The sequence below is a fragment of the Ambystoma mexicanum genome, chromosome 2q, assembly GCF_040938575.1.
Source record: "Ambystoma mexicanum isolate Mex_15411 chromosome 2q, UKY_AmexF1_1, whole genome shotgun sequence".
NCBI classification, from domain to species: Eukaryota; Metazoa; Chordata; class Amphibia; order Caudata; family Ambystomatidae; genus Ambystoma; species Ambystoma mexicanum.
Genome location: NC_090924.1, coordinates 1,227,372,666 through 1,227,397,654, shown reverse-complemented (window position 1 = coordinate 1,227,397,654; position 24,989 = coordinate 1,227,372,666). Strand labels below are relative to the sequence as shown.

The 24,989-nt window shown below is 44.8% G+C and overlaps 1 protein-coding gene across 1 annotated transcript in view; it reads left to right on the top strand.

Moving 5' to 3' along the window:
* The first annotated feature begins 643 nt into the window (after positions 1 to 643).
* SCIN (scinderin) overlaps positions 644 to 24,989 on the top strand; it is a 535,504-nt gene continuing 511,158 nt past the window's right edge. Inside the window, exon 1 of the mRNA XM_069648620.1 lies at positions 644 to 970. Coding sequence (XP_069504721.1) covers positions 778 to 970 — 193 coding nt within the window. The 5' untranslated portion in view covers positions 644 to 777. The remainder of the gene's footprint in view (positions 971 to 24,989) is intronic.

The window sequence follows — 24,989 nt, the reverse complement described above, 5'->3', positions numbered from 1 at the left end:
CATTAAAAAATATGTTGTTCTCTCTGTTGAAAGGAGGAGTTTTTGTTTCACGCATGTAGAGGACAACACTTAAACACTTATGAGCAATGTGTACCTCTGCTTTAAGGAGAAGGTTAAAATGGGAAGACTTTCAAGGCTGAATCCCACCTTGTAATGACAGTATTTTATTTATTTTTTTACCACATGTGGGATTCACTTGGAGGTAAATATATTAATACCTGTGGTGAGGTGGATTCAACACAGTTAGTAATTAACACCGTGGTGTAGTTTAGGTGCAATCTCATAGTAAGATCATACAAGCTACTGGGAGTGAAATAGATACGCGGGGAGGGGGTGGAGAGGGCGATCGGGACAAATGTGAGAAAGTGAAATAAATTCCTATGAGCCAAGAAAGTACTCCAAATGTAGTTCCTCCGAGCAATACACATTGCTGTCGCTCACGCCTGGCGGGCCGTATTACTCGCGCGGAGCTTGCAAGATGAATGAGTGCAGTCATGTGTGTTTTACCACAAGTGGGTGTGCACGCTGTGAGACTGTGTACTTTGCTGGCTGATGTGTGTGTGTGTGCTGAATGCAGGAAACGCCTCTTCTGTATATTTTTTTTCTTCATTCCTGCTCCGTGCCTGACGCCGTATAAATCTCCTCATTCTTGGCTCGGACTCGCCGTGCTGCTGCTTCTCGGTTCTGTCTCGGAGCTGTGAGGAGACGCTTTGGGGCGAAAGGGCCACGGTTGGCATCGCCCTCTGGAAGAATCTGACAAGTGACGGCTGTAAAAAAATGGGGCTCGACCATAAAGAGTTTGCCTCCGCCGGACAGAAATCCGGGCTGCAGATCTGGAGAATCGAGAAATTGGACCTGGTCCCGGTGCCAAACAACCTTCACGGATCGTTCTACGTGGGCGATGCCTACCTGGTGCTGAACACGGTCGTGAAAACCAACATCACCACCTACGATCTGCACTACTGGCTGGGTGAGTGTCGCGCGCGCTGCTTCGCCGTGCAGTGGCGTGCAGGGAAGGAGTCCGCCAAACTCTCAGCAAACTTACCGTGCGAGGATAATCACAGGTTTCTTGCAGAGTGTGGCGCGCGATGGGTTAAAGACTAGAGTGCGTTTGCCTGCCAAGGGAACCACACCAGGGGCGCACTGATTGCAAATGGAAATGGAGGCGCCACCCAATTACAGACATGGTGCTAATTGCGGGGCAAATAAGAAGCGCATAGGAGACGCCTCAGCTGGAACCAAGCGTGCATGTGTCCAGTCCTGGCACCGGGTTGGCTCTTACGGTCACGCTCAGTCTGTGCAGATGATGTTAGCAGCTGTGGGGTCACGGTCATTGCATGACGACATCTGGTTTTAATGAACTGTTTGATGTATGTGTTTGGTCTACTTGGTAGACCTTTAATTTTTCGGGGAGGAGGGGCCAGCCTCTGAAGTTAGCCCACGCGTATTTGATGCAGCCCTGAGCATTGCTTTTTATTGGAAGATGAACTCCTTTGTTTTGGTTTGGGGGGAGGTTACTGTGCTGCTTTTCTCTTGGGTGTCAATGGCTTCCAATAGTGCCCTGTTCCTGGCATCTTTCCAGCACAGTTCTAGAGGCACCTAATCCATTGGCAGATAGAAGTATTTGTGGGGGGTGGGGTGGGGGGAGGGTGAGGGGGAGTGGTGTCTGGTGTCTTTATTTGCAAAAGTAGTGGCGTCAGTGTTATTACAGAGCATATTTTAGATGAGTCTTCAATATGCAACGGTATCAGGGGAAGCTCAATTAAAAACACGTTGCCGTGAGTAAGGCAGGAGAGAGATAAACTGTGAGGTCCAGTATGCGAGCCGTCACTATTCATATTTACCTATGTGGGAATATCAGGAGTGATACCTTTTTTGAAGTAGCAGACAGTGTGAGCTAAATACCTTAATTAGACATAAGTGTTGCAGATAAGGGACAGGAAGATAAAGGGTTTTGGCCTGGAGCACACACCTTGGTAAAGTGGAGAAGCCGGGATTTGAAAGCAGTCTGCAATTCAGGAACCTGAACACATTTTCCAATTGTTAGAGATATTGTTTGTAAAAGGTCTTCTTGGAACTTTCATTTGAAAACACCATCTGACTGGAAGGCATTGCAAACATATGGTGATTGTATTTTGCCAAGTGAAGTTAACTGCTGTTTTTGCAGGAATTTCCCAATTGCTTTTATTTTTATTTGGAATATATTTGGTCATATTGTCCAAACGAGCAATATGATTTTATTTCAGAAGCTACATATAAGGATTATTTTGGCTGTCAAAAGAAATAAACTACAAGCAAGTTGCAAGGATGTCATGTCAGGGATTAGCCCTAGGGCAATCGGAGCAGGCTGTGTCTACCGCAGATTTTATTTATACTGCGATAGAGCCTATTTACCTGGGTGGCCCAGAGGCAGGGAAGTAAGAATTTTTCAGGTCTTCAAATGTTAACAAAATTAACAGTGGTCAAGTCCCCCATCAAAACCTCGGCGCCTGGGGAGGACCACTAATATATGCATAGGTGCTGAGTACATAGGGCAGAGGGGGTAGATGCACCCATTCCTCTTGCCATGCTCATCTAAATCATTGGTTGGGACAGGGTTTCTTTTTCCTCTCCCGCTGGGTTCAGACTTGCAGACTTGGCATGATTCTTTCAAAATGAGCAAGTGCTGCTCACTTCAAAATTGGAAAGGAGCCTGATTAATGAACCGCCAGTATTTTGATTGGAAGGGGCGCGCAGGCAAAATCTGCTTTGCTGGAGTAGCGGGTTCCTAAAGGAGAATGCTGTTAAGACAACTCAGCAGGTTAGGTCGACTGTCGCTGAGATGTTATATGTTCAGACCTTCCTGTAAATCCTATGGTTTTTGTCTATTCCTGTTGCAAAATGTGCTGCAAAATGTGGTGTTTCAATCTGGGGATGGGTACAGCTCCCTCGCGTCAAGAAGTGTGGGAATTTCTGCCACGTAGCCAAAATCAAGATCAGCCACCTATTAATATATGCACAGTAAGTGAACATATCTTAAAGTGAAATATACCCATTTAGTTAAATTGACCTTTCCCTTTAGAATAAAGTGCACAAGAAAAATGAGCATTTGCCTTAAAAAAAAAATCATCAACACTGGAAAAATAAACTGAGAGAGGAGAATTTCCAATAACTATGCAGGCAAAGTTTAAACGGTGCCCGCCTTTTAAGCCCAAAAATGTATAATGAAATATTCCAAGGTAAACAAAATGCAAGCACAAGACATGTGCTTTGATGATACTATTATGTGGCCTTGTGGGTACGCATCTTCATTGGAAACATGACAACCTGGGGTGAAATCCAATTAGCCGAACACTTGAGCAAGCAAACCTTTTTTAATGCAGGTCTCAAATACACCTACCAGGGATTGCGTCAGCCTACTGAAAAAACGGGGTGAATGTTGTCCACCAACATGTATCCTCAACTTGTGCCCTGAAAATCAGCAGGGGGCCAGAACCAGAGAAAATAACCGCTCCAGTGTCCAGGTTTACAACCTCTCTTGCCACATCCTGGACATATAGTCATGACTCACTTGCCCTCTCATCCTTACCCTTCTCACCCGCATTTGGCTTTCAATGATACTCTGTTTTATAAAGAGCACTCAAAAAGTGCACTAACCATAGTGAAGCACTCACACAATTGTATATAAGCAATATGACCCGAGCGGTGGGGGCATTACCGACTCAGGTAATGACCTGTGGCCCATAGTTATAGGCCCGAGCGAAGCAAGGGCCTTAACGAAGGCCCCGGGGCATTACCTGAGTCGGTAATGCCCCTGTTGCGAGGGTCATATAGCTTTTAGGACCCCGGCCCGCATTATCTGCATGACTGGGGCACTAAAAGCATTTTTTTTCTGTCCCGAAACGCTGCAGCGTTTCGGGACAGGAAAAAAAAAAACAAAAAAAAACGACCAAGAAAATGGCCGCCATGCAAAGGGAAAACGCAGTCCGTTTTCCCTTTCCATGGCGGCCATTGGGAGCGGACGCGCTGGGAACATAAGTGTTCCCAGCGCGTCCGCTCCCGAAAAAGAAGCAGAAGGTAAGTGGGGTTTGGAGGGAGGGGATGAAAAAAAAAAAACGTACCCGCGTCCACGGCGGGGGACGACGGAAGCTTCCAGCCATGTGGAGGCGCGGAGCGGGGATGGCCCCGCTCCGAGTCTCCACACTGCTGGAGGCTGCTATCGTCCCCCACCGGGGATGCAGGAGCAAGCAGGTAAGTGGGGTGGGGAGGGCAGGGAGGAGGGAGGGAATTGAAGAACAAAAAAATCTTACCTGGCGGGGGACGAAGGCAGCCTCCCAATCGTGGGGAGGCTCGGAGCGGGAATGGCCCCGCTTTGAGCCTCCTCATTGGCTGAGGGGCTGCCACGCCCCCCGCCGAGGACAAGGCGGCTGGAATCCTGGCCGAGAATCGAAGGATTCTCAGCCGGGTAAGGACCCGGCGAGAGCCAATCAGAATGCGTGTTGCATTCTGCTTGACTCTCGCCGGGTACTAAACATCCTTATAGAATTATGCTAGTCAAAAAAGTTTACAATTGTGGCATTATTTCCCCCACCTTGAATAGAAGACTACACATACCAGAATACAGTTCCGCAGAAGGCAAACAATGGCCAATGGATGTTGAAAATGTACTTTCAAGACTCAAACACTCATAACAAAAGGTGATGTGGGAAAAGGTTACCCGTTTGTCTTTCAATGTTCCGACAGAGGCATGCTTCATATATAATGTGAGGAACATGTTACAGTCTACAAAAAATAAACATTTTTTTGGCGTGTTAAATATGAACATGTGAAAATAAAGCAGATCCTTTTGTACTGTTTTCTGTGGTATATGTAATTGTCCTGGAGGAGGGCATAGATTTTAGGCAGCTAACTGGGGCTTTGCGAGTGCTTTCAAAATAAAAATGTCCCTTTGCAGTTCTTAACAAGGAAACGTTAAGAACGCCTTGTCCAAATAATGGTCTCTGGAATGAGCCATCCCTGGTAAATTTCTCCCAATTTAAATGCTCCTCTTTAAGAAAGTGACAAGCAGTGCTTACGAGGCCCTCATCGTCTAGTGGGCAGCTGGGATGGGGGCATTTTGTCTCGAGAGCGTAGCAGCAGGTGGTTGGGACGTGACACCAGAGGCGTTGCTAGGAGGGGGCTAAGGTGGCTATAGCCCCTGATCTTTTGGTTGTAGCCCCGGATAGAATCTCAGGAGCTACAGCCAAAAGGCTAGCTAGCCCCCAGTCCCAACAGTTCCGACATCAGTGTAGCCCCGGGTCTTTTCCAGACCTAGCAACACCCCTGCGTGACACGTTACCTCACCAGGATAAACAGAAAGGGAGGCCAGGCTCTTACATGGAAGCAGGACAGCCGCTTTTGAAAAAATATTCTTTTCTATGTTGGAAACAGGCAGCATGTGCCTGTGTGGCCCTGTGGCCGTTGGGCCATGGTCGGCCGCACAGACTGCCCATGCCTGTGGCCGGCCCTGGATAGAGGGAGGCATTTAATAGAAGCAAATGGCATACTGTATTATAAATCGTCTTTTATTTTTATTTTTTTTACCTGGGGCCAGATTACAGAAACTTTGCACCGATGCAAGTGCAACGGTTTCATGGTCTAAGCACTAGGGCACAGTTTGCCCTATTTTTAAAAACACTGGAACCCATTAAAAAACCATTGCACCTTGACATGTGCAGTTTGGCATATTGCAAGCACCAGGGCTAAAATTGCCCTAGTGCTAAAAAGATACATTATTGATGCATTTTTGTATCAGGGCAAAGTTTGCCAGGTGCTTTTAAAATGCCAAACTGCACTTGTCGAGGTGCAATGGTTTTTTAATGTATCCCAGTGTTTCTAAAAATAGGGCAAACTTTGTCCTAGTGCTAATACCGTGCAAACTTTGCACTTGGACTGGTGCAAAGTTTCTGTAATCTGGCATCTGAAAGAAACCTCCAGCAACAAACTCACAAAATGAATATTTCAGGCAGGAAGAATAGGCCATAGTTCAGAATCGAAAACGCAATCCTTTTACTCTGATGCAAAGGTGACAGTATCATGTGAAGATATTGAATGGTTTGATGCTGTGTTAAGATTTCTAAATATGTTATTTCATTTCGCAGAACATTTTGGAACGTTGTATTAAACCAAACGGCCGTATGATATGATCAGCTATGTCATTTAGAACGCGCCTGTACAGAAGTGTTTCTAGGTGATTGGCTGGCTATTGTATTGTAGTTTTCCATTTAAAGCGTGTGCATTTTAGCCCCGTCTTGTGGCATTGGGGTCTTTGTGCAGGGCTGCATCATCGTATTAATATGATAGATTGTGAAGAGAGCGAGGGGAGGAGTAAACAGGAAGGGGAGAGGAGGAGGGGAGAAAAGGATAGAGGGGGAGAGAGAGCGAGATGGAGAGGAGGAAGGAAGAGGGTGGGGGACGGGGAGAGGGGAGGGATAGAGAAAATGAGAAGGGGGAGTACAGGGGGGGGAGAGAGAGATGGAGAGGAGGAAGAGAGAGTGAGAGTGGTACAGGGAGAGAGAGAGGGAGAAAGAAAGCGAGGGAGATAATCAGGACGGGGAGAGATCGGTGGCGACCTGGGTAAGGAAAAAGGGGGAATGAACCAGAGAGAGGGAGGAAGAGATTGGGAGCATGGCAACCAAACGGGGGAAGAGAGAAAGTGAGGCAAAGAAGGGGAGTGAGAAAGGGTAAGAGATAGAGAGAAGAGAGGCAAAGTGAAAAAAGGTGGAGATGGGGTGTGAGGGAGCGAGCGATGGACAGAAATCAGGGAGGCAACTGGAGAACTTGAGAGATGGGGAGATAGATAAATGAGAAAGAGAGACAACAGAATGAAAGAAAGAGAGAGATCGAGAGAGTAAAGGAGACAGTTAAGAGAGAGCTTGTTGTGAAAAGTGAACGCAGGAGTGGGTGGCGCAGTCGAGTGGTACACTACATCGAATAGTGAATACAAGAGAGATACACAGAGAAAAAGGGAGATAAGAGAGAGTGGGAGTGACAAGCGAGAACATTAAGGAAGCAGGAGAGATCGATGGGGGAGAAAAGGGAGAGCAATTACTGGGTAAGAGTACACAGCGAGGCACAGAAAGGGGCAGGAAGATGAGCTGCCCCATTTCTTGGCCCGGGCAGAGCGGGCGACGGACCGGGTAGCAGAGCTAAACTGCTTAGGAGGGGGGCACAGTAAAGGGGCCACCCAGAAAGCAGACTCTGATCTGTCCACACAAAAGATTAAGCAGCTTGCTGTGCTGGTGAGCGCTCCTCTGCAATGTGCGGCTGCCTGCTCTCTGCCGACTTTTAGATGACTGGGATGCATTGGAATATGCAAACAAAGGAGTGCATATTCCAAACGCAGCGTGTGAGATGCTCTGGGGTCACACACCCTGTGCCCCTCACTCTTTGTGTTGACAGTCTTTCAAGTGAGGCAATTTATAAGTGATGACTAATTTAATAAGTCATTTATTTTTACACAGTATGTGCTTAACATTTATGTATTAAGAACTGAACATGGGGTGTTAATATTCACCAGGCCAGCAGAAGTATCAGCTAGCTGACCAAACCTATATGCTCTTCAAAGAGAATTAAAATGGAAAAAGTTTTAAACTATTTTCTTTATTTTCATGTATCTTTATGTGAAACACCAAAACGTTGTTTTTTTTGTATATTACTTTTTAGTTACATATGGCGCATCCCTGGGAAGGTTAACTGTCATTTCCTTGCTTAAGTATTGTAGTGGTTGCTTTGGGATATGGCTAAATGCATGCGCTCAGCTACTAAGGTCTTTTTATTTTCTAAACAAGCCAGCTACTGCATAGCGTGCACACCGGACGGCAACTCAATGTCACTTGGCACCTTGATTAGGAAAGTAGAGTTCATTGTGTTTCACCATGCAAACAATCGTCCCTGGCAAATTAGTGCAGTGATATGTGTGCAGCAATGTATTGTGCGCTGCACAAGCCACCACCCTGTTGGTTAATGGTGTCTATGTGGCGCACCCCTATGTAACAGCACACATGCCTGTTTTTGTCTGATGTGTCCAAAGTCCATACAATAGCATACTGGAACGTTTAGTGTATGTGGCTCTGACAAGCATGCCATACTGTGGCCACATTTCAACACATGAAACAATCAAAGAAATTGCCTCAAATTGTACACCAACTAAGCCAAGCACCCTTTCTACACAGCCACACCATGATTTTCACTAGCTGCCGGCCAGCACTAATAAGAGATGCTAATGCTAGCTCTGTTATATAAAGCAGGGACATGTTAGTTTTTGCATAAATAACCCCTGAGGCCTGTGTAGTAGTGAGGACATAGTGGCTGAGGAACCGTGGACCCTTTAACATGCATTAGAAGCCGGTTTTGTTTAAACTGCTTCATCAGCTTATCACTGGTAAATCTAAAGTTTGTAAGAGGTACAATCCTTTCTGTGTACCATTTCTGTGCATTGCTTATTATGCCTCTCTTCTACAGTGTCATGTCCTGTTTACAAATATAATTCCCAAAAGATGTTTCTGTATTGGGGTTGGGCATGCTCACACTGAGACCCAGCCATTCCTCATCTAAAATTCTTCAGAAACAAGAAGGAAAAGATCCCTTGGTCCCCATTTGAGTGTCTGATGTTGCAGACATTTTATACTCGAATCCAAAAACTTAAGCTGCCCAAATGAGTAAGTATGGTTTATAGTAACAAACATTTTAATTTTGGGATGAGTGTTCTGAACAGTGATGTGAGCACCAAGTCATGCATCGGTTATGAATTTAGAGATTCACACGTACACTCCTTTTGTCAAATACTTGTTTATCCAATATAGAGTTCTCTGATCACTCTTATATTCCCGGAAGGCTCTGTGGTTTAATGCAAAGCATACAGGAACCCTCACCGGTGCTATTTGTCCCATCTCCCACTATCATAGAGGTATTTTTGAAAGAGTAGAATAAGAGTATACCAGAATGTCCATCTTGGAATGATAACGTTCCATCAGAAAGTAATTCATATGGTTAGTCTAGTATTGTCCATTGCGAAATACAGTTGAAGTGGTACAAACAGAACTCCTGCAAACAATGTCAGTGGTCAGTGGGCCCTGAGACCCAGGTAGGCTGGTCACACCGCAGTGTGCCAGAATGGACAGTTTGAAACTGCATTCAGGCAAGCCCTTCCCTAAGAGCAGGTGACCGAGAAAACGTTTACTTGGATAGCAACAGCTGTGTTTTTACATTAGAATTATTCTGTAAAGTACTTGCATCACATTGTAATGAAATGAGTTTCATTTATATAGCAACTATTTATTCATATTGAGGAGGGGTTTTGTCGCACGACACATAGGTGTAGTTTGGAAGTGAAGTGTGCCTGTCGGGAGAAAGGGGGGGGCGGTGCATTCTGGTGTTTCGCAATGGGCACCAAGATGGCTAGAAACTGCCCTGAAGATGAGGGAGGAAGAGAGAGTTGAGTGAAGGTCTCAAGTCAAAGAGTGAGACTGGGAGAGCGGGAGAGAGAGAGAGATTGGGGAGATAAACAGTGTTTTCAGATGTATGCCGAATGGTATATTGCTTTAATACGGGGAAGAGAGAGGGTAGGTAGAGAGCGGGCATGGAGTGGGACAAAGCTATAATTGTGCAAAGAGCGAGCGGGGCAGTAGCGAGTAAGATAGTAACCGGGAAAGGGGGGGGAGGGGAGCATTGTGTGAAGATGTGTCCGCGAGGGAGGGACAGAGAAGATAAGAAGGGCCTGATTTACAAAAACAAATTAACAGGGGAAAGTCCAATTGAAAACATTTTTGTAAATCAGGCCCAACGTCTGGTAGGGGGTATGTTGACTGCAACATTGCTATGAAAAGGGGGGCGTAATGTGTATAATATTTACAGTACAAAATAAACGTGCTATGTACACTACCACTCGCCGCAATTAGTATTCATGCTGTGACACATGTGCAATAAAGTGGCCATAAAATGCGAAGGGTCTAAAGTCCTGAGTCCATCTGCTTACACTGCCACAAGGAAAGAGCGGCCTCCACGGGCTAGTCCGGTGGCACAGGGGAGGGCGGGTACACTAACGAGTCCCTTCGCCCCCTCCCTTCAATATACAGGAATGAGGCGGCTTCACTTAGGAGTCCCTTCACCCCTCCCTTCAATATACAGGAAAGAGGCGGCTACACTTACGAGTCCCTTCACCCCCCCCCCTTCAATATACAGGAAAGAGGCGGCTACACTTACGAGTCCCTTCACCCCCCCCCCTTCAATATACAGGAAAGAGGCGGCTTCACTTAGGAGTCCCTTCACCCCCTCCCTTCAATATACAGGAAAGAGGCGGCTACACTTACGAGTCCCTTCACCCCCCCCCCCTTCAATATACAGGAAAGAGGCGGCTACACTTACGAGTCCCTTCACCCCCCCTTCAATATACAGGAAAGAGGCGGCTACACTTACGAGTCCCTTCACCCCCCCCCTTCAATATACAGGAAAGAGGCGGCTACACTTACGAGTCCCTTCACCCCCCCCCCTTCAATATACAGGAATGAGGCGGCTTCACTTAGGAGTCCCTTCACCCCCTCCCTTCAATATACAGGAAAGAGGCGGCTACACTTACGAGTCCCTTCACCCCCTCCCTTCAATATACGGGAAAGAGTCAGATTCACACCCTACAAGCCACATATCACACCGGGAGGCATGCGTTCAGTCCTCCCGTCAGCTCTGCAGGAAATGGGCGCTTCACAGCGTGCGGCGCACACATCCCCGAGGCAGACCACAGTCTGCCCACGGTGACGCACTTTTTTCCCAGCTCTGCGCTCCCGGCCACTGAAACTGAACGCTCCCCTGCAGAGGCCATGGCAGGGACTGATTCTAGGGTGGTGGACACTCTGCCAAAGTTTCACACACAGGGCCCAATTCATGGAATGTTTGCCTGGTTCAAAGTGAATTTGCACTGCTGAAAATTAACTTTGCACTGCCGACACAAACCCTGATGCATGGAACCGTGCAAAGTGTATTTTTGCAGTGCAAACTCCGGGCAAAGTCAGCGCATAGTCATTTTGGCACTACAAAATGACTTTGCCCGGACTTCGCACTGCAAAAATACACTTTGCACAGTTCCATGAATCAGGGGCAGTGAAAAGTCACTTTTCAGCAGTGCAAATTCACTTTGAGCCCGGCAAATATTCCATGAATGGGCCCGCAGTGTCGCAATCTACAGAGTAAAAATTGTAAAATGCTGCAAAGAAAGCAACGCAGAACTGCGTTTGGAGTCGACATTAAAGTCTGCTCGTCATCCATTCATCCTTCTGCCCCGATCAGAAATGAGGAAGGGCCTGGAGGGGCGGGTTTGCCTGTAAGTGATCTTGTCAGTGCCAAACCTCCCAGAACACGCTTTGCCTGTCACACTGCAATCCACTCTCACTGGAGCTGACTCACTCAGGCACGAAGCAAGCGGCAGAAACCTGTTCCCCCTAGAAATCTACGACTGCGGAGGAAAGCAGGCTGCAGGCCAAGGCGGCGTCCTTGGGTAGGGATAATTCCAAGCACAGGCAGAGCTCTACATGAACATGTTCAGTCTCTGGTGTTCTTCTTTTTTTCTTTCCAATCATGTATCCATCCATCTAGAAGCCACCCAACCACCCGATCACCTGACATCTGTCCATCCATGTGTCCATCCAACCATCCACCCAGCAAGAAGCCACCCAACAACCGATCACCATCCATCTCTCCAACCAGTTGTCCATCCAATCATCGTCCATCCATCCACCTGCCTAGAAGCCACCAAACCACCCACCACCTGTCCATCCATGTGCCCATCCATCCATCTTTCCATTCATCCACCTGCCAAGAAGCCACCCAACCAGCTGATTACCCACCAGTGGCCATCCAGTTGTCCACCCTACCATCTGTCTGTAATCCACCTGCTAAGAACGTACCCAACCACCAATCACCCGGCATCTATCCATCCATGTGTTCACCCATCCATACATCCATCCATCGAATTATCCCTGCAATATATTGTCGTTTCTCCTGCAATTATAACTATCAACATATAGCTTCAGTGCTGTAAAACCACAAATGTGTTCATGGGTGTAGTAGAATTGCTTTTTAACATACCACTACATCACCCTGGAAAACAAGGCAAAACAATACCATGAGAGGGAGGAGGGACAAGTGGTTGGTGCAACACTCCTGGCATTAGGGAACACGTATTTCAAAGCCAATAGGTCTGGCTTTGCAAATGTAGACGATAAGCCTTTGTTGTTCTCTCTGTAATTTACAACAAATACAGTTTACCCTCTAGATTGTGAAAGCCAGAGCTGTTAGCTCTGCCAATGCCTATTTTCTAAATTGGTGCAACATTATTGGCCAACCCTGACTTGAAGGTCACCCGTATCTAAAGGCTGTTTGGGTGTAGATCATCCACTTCGATGCCCCACTATTGAGAATTTGAATGGATTACAGAATAACTCCTATCTGTACTATGAGAGTCTTTGCTTCACGTTCATACATTTATTTTCTGACATCCTCAACTGGCAAAAAGAGGCATAGGAGCAATAGTTGATAGGGCAATGCATCTCCCACTTTCCGTAGATGGAGTGGGGGTAGGAGAGGACTTATTGCTTACTTTCCACAGTGGAGAATGAAGTGCACAAGATCTCACTGGATTTTCTTTAGACAAAAGCAGCCCAAAGCCAAAAGTAAAGTCAAGACTTGGGGCCTCATTACGAGTCAGGCGTTAAGGGTTTTATGGCGCCGTAAACGGCGCCGACCCTTAACGCCTGATTACAAGATCCCTTTGCGGGATGGTGATTTTAACGCCTGCTTTTTGCAGGCGTTAAAAACCATGCCGCAAAGGGACCTTGGTGCTAAGTGCGGTGCCGCAATTTGCGGCACCGTACTTAGCACCTTCCCCATTCCCATTATGCCCTATGGGGCAAAAATGGGAATGGGGAAGGGCCATGGCGGAAGGGGGAATTACCACTCCGCCAACCTCGGAATGGGGTGGTAATTCCCCATTCCGCCATGGCGGAGTCGGAGAGTTACCGGCATGGACCATGGTGCTATTAGCACCATGGTCCATCCGCCAGGGTCGTAATGAGGCCCTTGACCTCCGCTCCTGCAGACAATGGGCCTCATTACGACCCAGGCGGTAAGTTACTGCCTGGGTCGTACCTTTACCACCATGGCGTAAACTGCGTTTACGCCATGGTGGTTGGCGGACTTACCGCCCCATTCCGAGGTTGGCGGGGCGGTAAGTCCCCAATCCCCATTTACCCTTCCCCATTCCCATTTTTGCCCCATAGGGCATAATGGGAGTGGGGAAGGCGTTAATTACGCCACCGTAAATTACGGTGGCGTAATTAACAAGGTCCCTTAGCGCCATGGATTTTAACACCTGCTAAAAGAGGGTGTTAAATCCTCCATGGCGCTAAGGGACCTCGGAATCAGGCGGTAAGGGTCGGCGCTGTTTACGCCGCCGTAAACCCCTTACCGCCTGGGTCCTAATGAGGCCCAATGAAACGCAAAGGCCATCTGCCTGCTACCCTGCCAACCAGCAGGTAGCCAGCTACCAGGGAGGAGGACACAGGAAGGGTCTTAGGAGTTTACAAATTGACCTGGCCACACTTTCTGGTTAACTTTCTGTATTCCAACCAATCAGCTCAGATGCTCCCTGGGTGAAACAACATACTGCTGTGTGTGGGAGAGGGTGGTGGTCATTTCTCCTATGCACAATGATGGCCTGGGGATGACGGTGCTGTCATGAATAAAACAAAAACAACGCTAGCTGGAAAACATGTGTTGACAATTATTATTGCAGATTGCTCAACAGGGCAACATGCTGGTCCTCAGACAGCAATTATGCTTGCAAAACTAGCACGCTGTGGTCCTTTTCCAATAAACGTAGCAGTAGACATATGGCCTCAAAGTGACACAGTAATACTATTTTTCGGTTTGGATTAAGATAAAACGTCCCTGAAGCCAATCCCATGACTTTCACTGGACAACCACAGAAGGCCAGTGTCTGCTATGTTCCTTCATTGCAACTGTAATTGCTAGAGTCCCTTAGATAACTGTGTACTGGAACACAAAGGTATACAAAGTTGACTTTTTTGTTTTATGATACACAAGTGTGTGTAGTAACCATTGCTATGCACAGCATAACTTCAGTACAATGCAAGACGTGTGTATAGCAGTAACCCATAGAATGAGAATTACGTGTGCATTAAAAAATCCAGTTATAGGAACACGTGCGTACTTTCAGGAATTGTTTGTAGACAGAATCTCAACGAGGGCATCCGTTCTACAAGTGGTCCATTTAGGAAAACTGCAAACCTGCATGTGCGAAAACCAGTGACACGTGAGGGAACAGATTCACACACTGAAATGTCAGTGTGAAACGGAAGAGGGGCACTAGACTGGACCCTGCCACCTATTATTAGATTGTGATAGGCTCCCCCTAGTTCCATTGTTGGTACCCAACTCCACAACGTTGTCTGGTAAAAGGCCCACAGTTCTGGGCTAGCTTGGCTCCCTGAAAAGCCTGTGAAAAGTGAAGCATCACAGAGTCATAGCCGTGGGTTTCATCTGGACGCATACGTTGCACAACGTCAATTATTAACGACGTTTAGCACCAGGCACGTGAAGGCCCATGTTGGTTTGTGCAAGACTGCATCATGCTACCTAATAACTACCTACGGTACTGCAGTTCTCTACATCAAATGCTGGGGCCCAGTTTCACAACGCAGAATATTAAAGACTGCCATAGTGCACTCAAGTACAGTACATGCTGGTGCCTGGCTCCACAGTGCTACGGTACATCGATCACAAATGTGGCACACCCATTCCAACCCCGCAGGTCCCCTCATCGGTTATTTCGCAGCGTTAAAACATTCCTCATGGAGCAGCCTGCTTCCTTTACACACAAACGTGTAGATTAAATACAAAAACAGCTTATAGGAACACATAAAGTCACTACACTAGAAAATCCTGTGAAAAAACAAGCAGCGCCTCCTAACCCAATGGTTCACCTGGACGAAAGTGTCACACGAGTAGCATGTCTTCAGGCTTGCTACGTGAATAAGACTGCAGAGCACCCCGAATTACTCATGCACCATTCTCCACTGCTATAGGGCCAGATGTCACAGCACCACCAATTCATGTCTTATGGCACTGGAACTTAATAGATCCAATGTTGGGGCCCAATAGCACACAATACAGCCTGCAATTATGTATTCCTCCACACCCAGTTGTTATACCGGGCTCCACAGCACTACACAATTACATGCTGCTTAGATTAAAGAGGTGGTTTAACCCACTCACATCAGACAGGCTCACATGCCAAATGTGTGTCATTTTATAGCCTGGCCTCTGGGAACTGCCTGCTCATTTTGAAACAAGAACAGTAATACATATCAATATAGAGTTCAACATTGAGATTCGATGAGCACGAGCTAAAACCAGCTACTGGGTATCGGACATCACCCTGTAGGCAGGAGCTACTGCTGGGCAACCAGGAGCTACCAAAGATGCTCCAACCCCTTAAGTGCCAGGTTATTATGCAAGTCTACGCAAAAAAGATGACCTTACTCGTCCTCGGCACAATTGGCACTTAACCTTTTGTCCAGTTACTATGAACCATTGTGTTTAAATGTATATTAGATGTGTTCTAATTCTTCTTTATTAATATTCTTAAATACTCAAAGTTAATGTCACATTTACATGTTTGGAAAGCACCAGTTGGCCCTAAGAGCCAAACGTAGCTCCTGGTAGCTGTTGGTGTGAAGTCTACCAGGCTCTATGTTAGAAGAGGAGCTAAATAGCTCCCAGCTCCCGTCAAGTTCGAAAGCCTGTCAATACAACGCATATGTGGGAATTAGGTCAATACACTAAGTAGGGTAACTTTGTGGTGCTCTCGAGAGCAGCATTCTGTCGCTCTAACCCGGCCTACACAGTAGCTCTGATTGTCAATAGCACAACTCTTATTTTTGTCAGTTTAGACTATCTGCACTTCTCCAGACTGACGGAGGAAACTGGTATTCAGCAGTATTACATCTAAGGAAAGGTCCTGTTATTAGCAAACAAGGCTACCTCGTGGTAACCCAGTCCCTGCTGGCTCATTCTTTCCTCTCCAAAGCATATATTCAGCCATTTCTGTTGGGTACCACCTCATTTCATACCTTCTATTTCATCCCATGACCCGACGGTGCTGCCTCTCATTCTTGACTCTTACCTCCTGGTCTGACGCAAGGGAATTATCCTGCCAGAGCAATTCACCCTGTGCTTGATCTGTCTATCCGTACAAGAGCCCATTGACTGTGACAAGATCATGGCAACCATGTTTGTCATTCGCTATATCACCAAAATGTTTTTCCATAGGTTCGGTAGGAAATGTGTGAGGTCACCCAGGGGTAACAATATGTCTCTGCAAGGGAGGTTGGCTTTTGTCATTCACCATAGGGCCCTATAAAATGTTGCCTGCCTATTGGTAGACACCAGAAAACTGCAGGGCAGTAGGACAAGTCATTTATGTTTATTTACAAAGATATTTTGCTAGAAATAATAATAAACACAATACTTTACATTTTGGGGCATAGGTTGGGATGGTGGTAGGAGAGAGAAAGACCGGTGGTACATTTCAGTGAAGTTGGCCCGGCCTTACTGTCGGCACAGCAGCCATGTCTGCACTTCCTTTGTTAACAACAGAATTGAAACATATCAGGTTATTGTAACTCTGCCTTTACTAGCCTACTACAAAACTGCCTTATCATCAGTGTGGCAATGTGCTGTGACGGTGAAAAGGAGGCAAAAGTAAGACATGGCCAAACAAGAGAAAGTGAGAGAAAATATCAAGGGAATGTAAGTGACTTCAATCCAGCAATCCAACTAAGTCAATGCTTAGGATGGGATACCCAATGGAAGCCCTTATATATATATTTGTATGTCAAAGTTTGTTAAATCTGGATGATGAACCCTTATATAATGCACCTCTCTTTGAATCCCCCTGACCTCACCGAGCCAAGAAGTAGGTTTGTTTTGCAAATTAAAAGATTTATTTGAAGAATTAAACAATATATATATCACACTTTATGAACCAAATAATATCTGAGTAGCACACTTATGAATATGGACGGTAATCAACAATGGGTAATATTACAAAATGGACACTCTCTTTAATCACTTAGGAGTATGAATATGAAGGAAACTGTAACAGAGAATACCTTACATGATTCAAGGAAATGCAATAATGGAAAAGAATGCAACACAGAAATAGACTTCATATGATTGCAATTCAAAAGATAATATGGTCACTTTTCCCCTGTGACTACTCACTCCCTTCCTATGCAATATGAAGAGATGGAAATGAGGGCACACAGGTTTCAGGTATACAATCAAGAATGCAGTTCAATTCCAGTTCCCCCCAGCAAGCTTAGAGAAAACAGGTATGATTTTAAAACACAGGTCAAAAATGCTTTAGAAAGTGATTGCAATGGATGGGAAAATCTGCTAAATTGATTTTAATTTAGTAAAAGAGATTCAGGATGAGTGACAGTTACTTTAGATTGGTTCAGGTAAACACCAGCAATGATTCATGAATGATTATAAAATTGGAAACAAATTCAGCAGTTGCAAACAAGAAACAGCTATTTTTACAAGTGGTGAAATGGAGCTAAATTGCAATTTGCGGCAATTTTTCTGCGTGTGTAAATCGCGATTACGGAACAACTGTAAGGAGTTGGAATGTCTTATTGGGTTTGTTGGAATGCTTAGCTTTAACATGACACTTAAATTACGCTTCTAGGACGTGCGGTTCAAAAGATTCAGATGTTTTTGTGAAGGTACATTTTCAGAAATAAAGTCAAGATTTCAGAATGACAGATGGCGCTTATCAGGTTTGGAATCAACAGGATGAACACAGGATTCTATAATGCAGTTCTGGATAGGTTGAAATGAATAGAAGAGGATTACTTAAAACTAAGAGATTGGTTCTGTACAGTTCTAGACTAGATACTCATGCCTAGTTTTGGAATGGAATGGAAATGGTCCCCGTCAAGATCTGGTCAAGGGATAGGCTTCACTCTCACCACCGGACAGGTCTCAGGCCCTCTGGGTTCTGCTCTCAGCATTGCACGGCGGTCTGGGTATCTTGAACTGGATCTGAAGGGCCTGCATACAGCACTGCTCTGTCTGGGTCTGGATCTGGGTTCTAGCAAAGGGGTTCTTAGCTAGAAGCAAACAGCATGGCCCGGCTGTTGAATGGTTTGGTTAGGCCCTGTGGAAGTTTAGGGGTTAGAATCAGGTTGCAAAAGATTCTGAAGGCCTGCTGATAAGGATTCAGCTTGTGAATTAGGCCTCTCTGCTTCAAGGTTCTAGAGTTTGGTTCTAGAGTTGGTTCTAGATCTGGAGTCTGGAGTCTGGATTCTAAGTTCTGGTCTCTGGAGTCTTTTGTCAGGTTGCTGCGCAGGAATCTGTTGAGTACTGGAAAGGTGTGTTTTCTATCTGTCCTAAGCAGTCTCTATTTATCTGTTTCCAAAGTGGGTGTGAAGGCTGACTTTCTATGCCAAACCCCCTAAGGATTTGATAGGTCAGAGAATCTCCTGTCCATTGACTGGAGAAAATGATCAGCGTGTCATGAGGTGTCATCATGATGCTGTGTATATGGCTTAGCTGAAATCCCTCCCCTTTGCTTTTACTTAGAAAATCAATTTTTCATAACAAACATATTTCCAAGGTGCACAACTTGTTCATAATACATGCACACATCACATATTACTAAAGGTACATCTCTGTTCAAGTCCCATGTTCCTACGAGCTTGGGTTCAGAAATGACAACTTATTCGCCCTTTTGGTGGGTTTCTCAATATTGGTTCTGCACCACATTTGATAAATGCATGCAGATCCTCCCTGGGCATATTACTGTAAATTCTTATGTTCATAGCAAAAACACTACAGCTGCAATATTAATAAATCCCAGAGTTTGGTCTCAGAACATCACCCGATGTCCAGCTTAGTCTTGAATTGTGAGTGAATTTGGCATTTTAAGAATCCCCAAGTTTCATATTTTTGTCAGCTTCGTAAAATTTGTTATACGCAATTGTATAAAACATATATTTGCTTTCAATTCAATACACACAACAGTTTGTCTCTGTCCCCAGAAGTTTGTTGAGTCAGATGGTCACATGGCCTGCCTTCCTGCTAGAGCAGTTGTTGACCAGGCACACCCAAATCAGCATATTCTATTCAGTTGAAAGAGTCTATTGTCTCTTTCCTCTTGCCAGCAGGGGAAATCTCCTCCTCTCACAAAAGTTCTAATTAACATATCCATGCGATATCCGGTCCTATTGGTAGGAAGGACAAGGTGTGAAGGGTTCCCATGGACAGAAGGCCTCTTGAAGTTTTAATTAAATCAGATTCCTACTAGTCAATTGCAACTTAGTTCCTTGTAAAATATATATTTTTTTTAAACTCACAATGAGCAAGTCTTTTTCAACAAGGAATAAATCAAGTCTTTTTCAACAATGAAATCACTGTGTGGCACTCTATATGGCATTTTGATTGAATTCTCTTCTTTGGCATAGTTTGGGTTCAGTTGTTCAGTTTTTCAAAGAATATGGTTTTAAAACACTGGCTTCTTGGTAGAGGCGAGTAACGGTACTGCACCCGTTTTTGACAGCTGTCTTTCCATCAGTATCTTTAAAAGGGGATTTTACTTGATAGCATATGATTCTTACTGACATTGGATTAATGTGGATTCTTGCAGTATAATGATGTGGAACACCCAACAAGGAGGTTGGATCTTTTTAGGTGGTTTGTGAGCCATGATTTTAGCAATTTTTGACAATCAAGAAACGGATTCCCACACAGCTCTGTATTGCTTTTGGCAATCAGAATTGCTTTTTTTTCCAAGTGGTTTCAGGCTGGTTTGTGGATGGCCCAATGGTGGATTTAGGCAGTGATCTCCTGTGCTCACTAATATAGGCAAAAGTGGATGGCAGCCTATCTTTCAGATTTTTACTGAGCATTTTTGGCTGGTTTTGAGCGCGTAGCATGCTTTCCAGTGGCCATTCTGATGTTTCTGCTGCCAACAATGCACAGTACTGTTGCAGGGCTTGGATGCGTGGGTTAATACATCCCACAGGAAAGATGGGAACATTAAAAAATTTGCGAGTTTGTCAGAGGGAGTAACACAGCGAGAATGGTTAAGAGATGCGATTGTTTGGCAGAAACATTTAGAAGGCAAAGACTGGAACTGCAGAGCAAGAGGAAGTTAAAAAGAAGGATCATGACTGAGTGAGAGACGAAGGGAGAGTGGAAGGGGGGGAAGTGTGTGCAAGAAACAAGAGGGAGAGGACAATTGCGAAAAAGGTGTGAGAGCTTAGAGTGAGTCCAAAAGAAATGGAAGGGAAACGTGTCAGTGAGGTTCCGTTTGTGTGCATGTCTGTGTGTGAGAGAGACAGAAGGGAAAGAACATTTAGAGAGAAAACCTACGAGAGGTAGAATTACACGAGCAGTGCAGAGCGAGTGGATGAAATAAGAGTAAACATCAAAAAAATGATGGGGAGAAAAGGTGTACAGTAATAACAAATTCCTACAGCATACACAAGGCAGAGAGGAGGAAGGGGATTCTAAATGAGAAACAGCGAGGAATAGACAAAAGGGGGACATAGTAAACATTAGGGAACCCTCATTGAAAACCCATTCACAAGATACTTACAGAAAGAGAAAGTGAAACAGAAACATATAGAAGGACCGTGTGTGAAGGAGCCAGAGGCAGCACGCTGTGAGAGAGGCAGAGCACGTATTTTGAAGACTAGAAGAGACTGAGAGAGGAAACCAATGACACTATGAAAGAAACACAACAGAGACACACAGTAAAGATAGCCCCAGAGAGAAAGAGCACTAGATGAAGAATAATAGATATGCTCAGAGAGAACACAAATGTGAAAGACTCACCTAAAGGGTGAAAAGACTCACAGAGTAAGTGTGGCAGAAAGGTTAAGCGCTAGATCCGCAGAAGAAGGTAAGCCTTAAGGAGACAGTAGAAAGAACTCCTCACATACTACTTATGCTCATCCGAGCGGGGAACACTTCCTTGTTCTGTACCCTTTTAAGTAATGAGTACTAGGACTTCTTCATCGGAATTAGTGCAACTGTACTCAGCGGGTTAGGTCTCCTGCAGAGAACTATAACATGATGACATGTTTGTACCTGCAGGAGACGCACTGGAAGCACACTGCTCGAGGACATATAAGGAACGTGGAGGCGAAGGAGGGTCTCTTCCCTCTAAGTTAAAAGGGGAAGAGATATAGCCTTGAGGTTTCCTATGTAACAGCCACAGGCCAACAAAGCTATCTTTGATTATCACCATAAAACAAGTTTCCTACACAGCTAGAGCCAACACCTGGCAAAGCGTCAATGCTATTGACAGGTTGATTTCTTGTTAGAGGCCATAAACTCTGCTGTTTCTGCCTGCATGACAGCTTGGCTGCCTTGAAGATCCACTTCTGCATCACTGCCCAGTCTGCCTTCTGCCATTGGGGCCTGTCATGAAGCTCTGTGGAAGAGGCTGGATCATTGTTATGAATTTGTTGGCCTACTCTTTGGTGCAGTGTATCTTGTGTGGCATCCAGGAAAATGGCACAGTGGAAAGAAAAGTTTATAAAAATCCCCCCAGCTGCCCGCTTTAACCCATGCTGGTGCCAGAGCCGCCCACCCCAGACCACCATCTCTGAACCTGCATCTCCTCTCAAGCACTTCCTAAGAGCTGCAAGGGTGTGGCGAAGTTTCTCTCGGTGCATCACGGTACTGACCTCTCCACACACATATCCCTCCACAGCTCACCTGGTGCTGCTTGTCTTCAGAGTGCATCCCACATAGCAACCAACACAATGCAGGGTCCACCTGACACATGCACCACCAGTGTTAGTAACATCAGCACAGGCCTGGTAGGACGAGTCAATTTCATACTCTTGTTGACTGATATTTCAGCAAAGACTGCCATCAAACTGATCGCCACCCCTGTTCCCCAACTACAAGAGAGTGTGCCACACTTGCAAGTCCCAAGCCTCCACAATACGATGCTCTTAGCGCAGAGCAATGTTCAAAGGAGTGAAGGGGAAAATAACTCAATACAGCATCCTATACTTAGTATCAGCAGAACCATTGCACACAATATTCAGGCAGTGCGGGGTCCACACCCAGGTTTCAGCTGTGCGGGGTCCACACCCAGGTTTCAGCTGACAGCTATGACCGTCTTCCCTCATAACACAGGGCTTCATTCAGCTGCAAGCCACTGCTGTCTAAAATGGCCTTTTCTCACATTAAAGCCAGAAAAGGACTGAATGCGTAATTGACTTTGAGGATTTCTTGAAGGCTAGTTGGGAAAATTACTAAGATATGCAACTTGTAATTTTCCTTAACATGTGTGGCAAGGATGTCACAATGTTATGAAGACATTGTCCCCAAGAGACACGCAGTCTTTCCGCACACTTCCCTCAGTGCTCCCCAAGAAATTCACTATTCATCTTAACAATGCTTACAAAAGGTTCAGCTTTAAATAAAGTATGCAGAAAATGGAAACTCCATGGACACATTCATCACATTCATGAAGAACCTTGCCCAGCAATGCAAATTTCACACTTTTTTCAATGAGCAGGCCATACACCAACATTGAGTGTTTCCCACTTTCTTAAAAGAACTCCTAAAGAAATAACTGACATGAATGGATGAAAGGATTTCCAAGCATCTAACAGTGAAAATGTGAAAAAGTATGCACAAAAACAAATTGCCTCCATGCCACCAAGAAACACACCCATCAATATCTGAACGCATCCCTAGTTTACCATTCCCTCATGTAGCCACACACCATGCCAATGGTCAAGCATGTAACAAAAATGTGTCTGAAGTAACCATTGTCCAGTATGCAGAGTAGGAAAATCACCTAACCCACAACTACAAATGAGATAACAATCTTGGGACAAGACCAGTCCCAAAATCTAACATGGAGATGATAAATATCCAGGCCCAGAAGCAGACATGTCTCTAGATCATGAACATGCAAGCAGTCAGAAGGAGTATGTTTACGCAATCTCTGATGAACAAACATAAGACACAAGTTGTGAAGCAGAGACAACCCATGAACCTTCCTAATTGATGCAGGCAACACCATCAACTTCATAGGGAAGTATCAATAGCAACAACTGCTAAGGAATCAACATTCTGTGTATACCCATGGGGAGTATGCACACCACTAAAGTGCTTTGTGAAATGTATGAGTGAGTTCAATTACAAAAGACGCATTCCATGGACATCCAGTACAAATGAAATATAAAATCTGCACCTTGAAGAACACCACTTCCAACATACCTACAAGGTAGACAAAACTATTCAAGAGTCTACAAAACTTAAAGGACACATAAATCATATTACACACAAATTAACAAAATCAAACCTATCCCTCGACACACCAGAAAAGGAGGAACCACATAAAAGCAGCCGTTGAAACGTTATTAACAGCCATCTTCCAGGATGACATTATTGAGAGCGCAGTTTTGCAATTAGTAGTGGTTTCAAAATCAGAAGGAGAAGTTAGGTTTTGTATAGACATGGGACTGCATAATACTTATATTGATTATCACACTGAAGATATGACAATGTGCCTGAACAAAGGCAATATATTTTGGATACAAGGGGTACAATCAGCTTCAAGTTACAACCCAAATCACGATAGATCAACCCATTCTGCACCCATGAAGGTTAAAAAAGACTTAATATCACCATCTTGTCTGCTGAAGAAGTCTTCCAAGAAACAAGAAGGCGACTGACTACTCTTTCCATTCAGAAATGCATACAATTACAACAAAGACATCCTCGCATTTGGGCAATTGAAGGCAATCCATAAAACGTTAATGGGGACACTACTCTGCATTGTAGCATCCCTGCTGTCGAGTGGGAGAAGCATTTTGTGGGGCTTTATTGCAATCCTCTTTTAAATTACACATTTCAACACAATCTGGGCCCCGGGAGAGTGTAGACCCTTGTGTTGGGGGTCAATTATGTCTGAAAATAGAGTAAGTGTGTCAAGTCATCATCTAGCAAAAAAGTGGTAAAACCCTGGCCCAGATGGGGTCCCTTTCAATTTATATAAGGATGAGATTATCATCTGGGGCCCCCGTCTTTTGCAAGTTATTCAATGCAACATTAAATCTTAAGTCTGTGCCTAGTTCTTGGAACCAAGCTGTGATAGTCACAGTGTACAAAAGGGGGGTAGAGATGTGCCGGCCAAATATAGAGCAATCTCTATCCGGGATTGCGTGGGAAAGTCTTTGCAAAATCTTTCGAGCTTGGGCAGATGATAATAATATAATAACTAATATACAAGAAGGTTTTCAAAAGCATAAAAGCACTGTTGATCAGAGTTTAAGACTTTTTCTGTTAATTCTAAAGTACCTTTTATTAAAACGAATGCAACTGTATGCAGTGTTTGTGGACTTATTTATTTTATTTATTGGCCATTTATAAAGAACCTACACATCAAATCTTGTTTCAAGGTGCGACAAGACAAAAAAAAGGGAGGGACAGAGGAGAAAACCATAATAACAGCGTTAGTAGGCCTTGTGACAGGGATGCATGAGTTAACAAGAATTTGAGAGCGAGTATGATAGCAATGGGAAGTTTGATGTGTGTTTTATTTGATAAAAAGGAAACACACTTGTTTGCGCAACACTTGATACTTTATTAACATTAGTGCCACATAAAAATAACTACTGTTGTCTAAAACTGTTTGTTTGTACTGGTGTGTACATTGCACAAACCAACCATTATAAAATATTTGTATAAACATAAAATATGTACTTTTGAAACAAAAAACCTAGGAGCTTGATTACTTATTTCTTACACTAGTCCAGCCAAGTTTAACGCCGCTCAAGAGCGGTTCTCCACTTAATAGGGGCAGCTACCCCCCTGAAACATTGTTCTACCTACAAGCATTGATGTTGTCTATTAAAGGT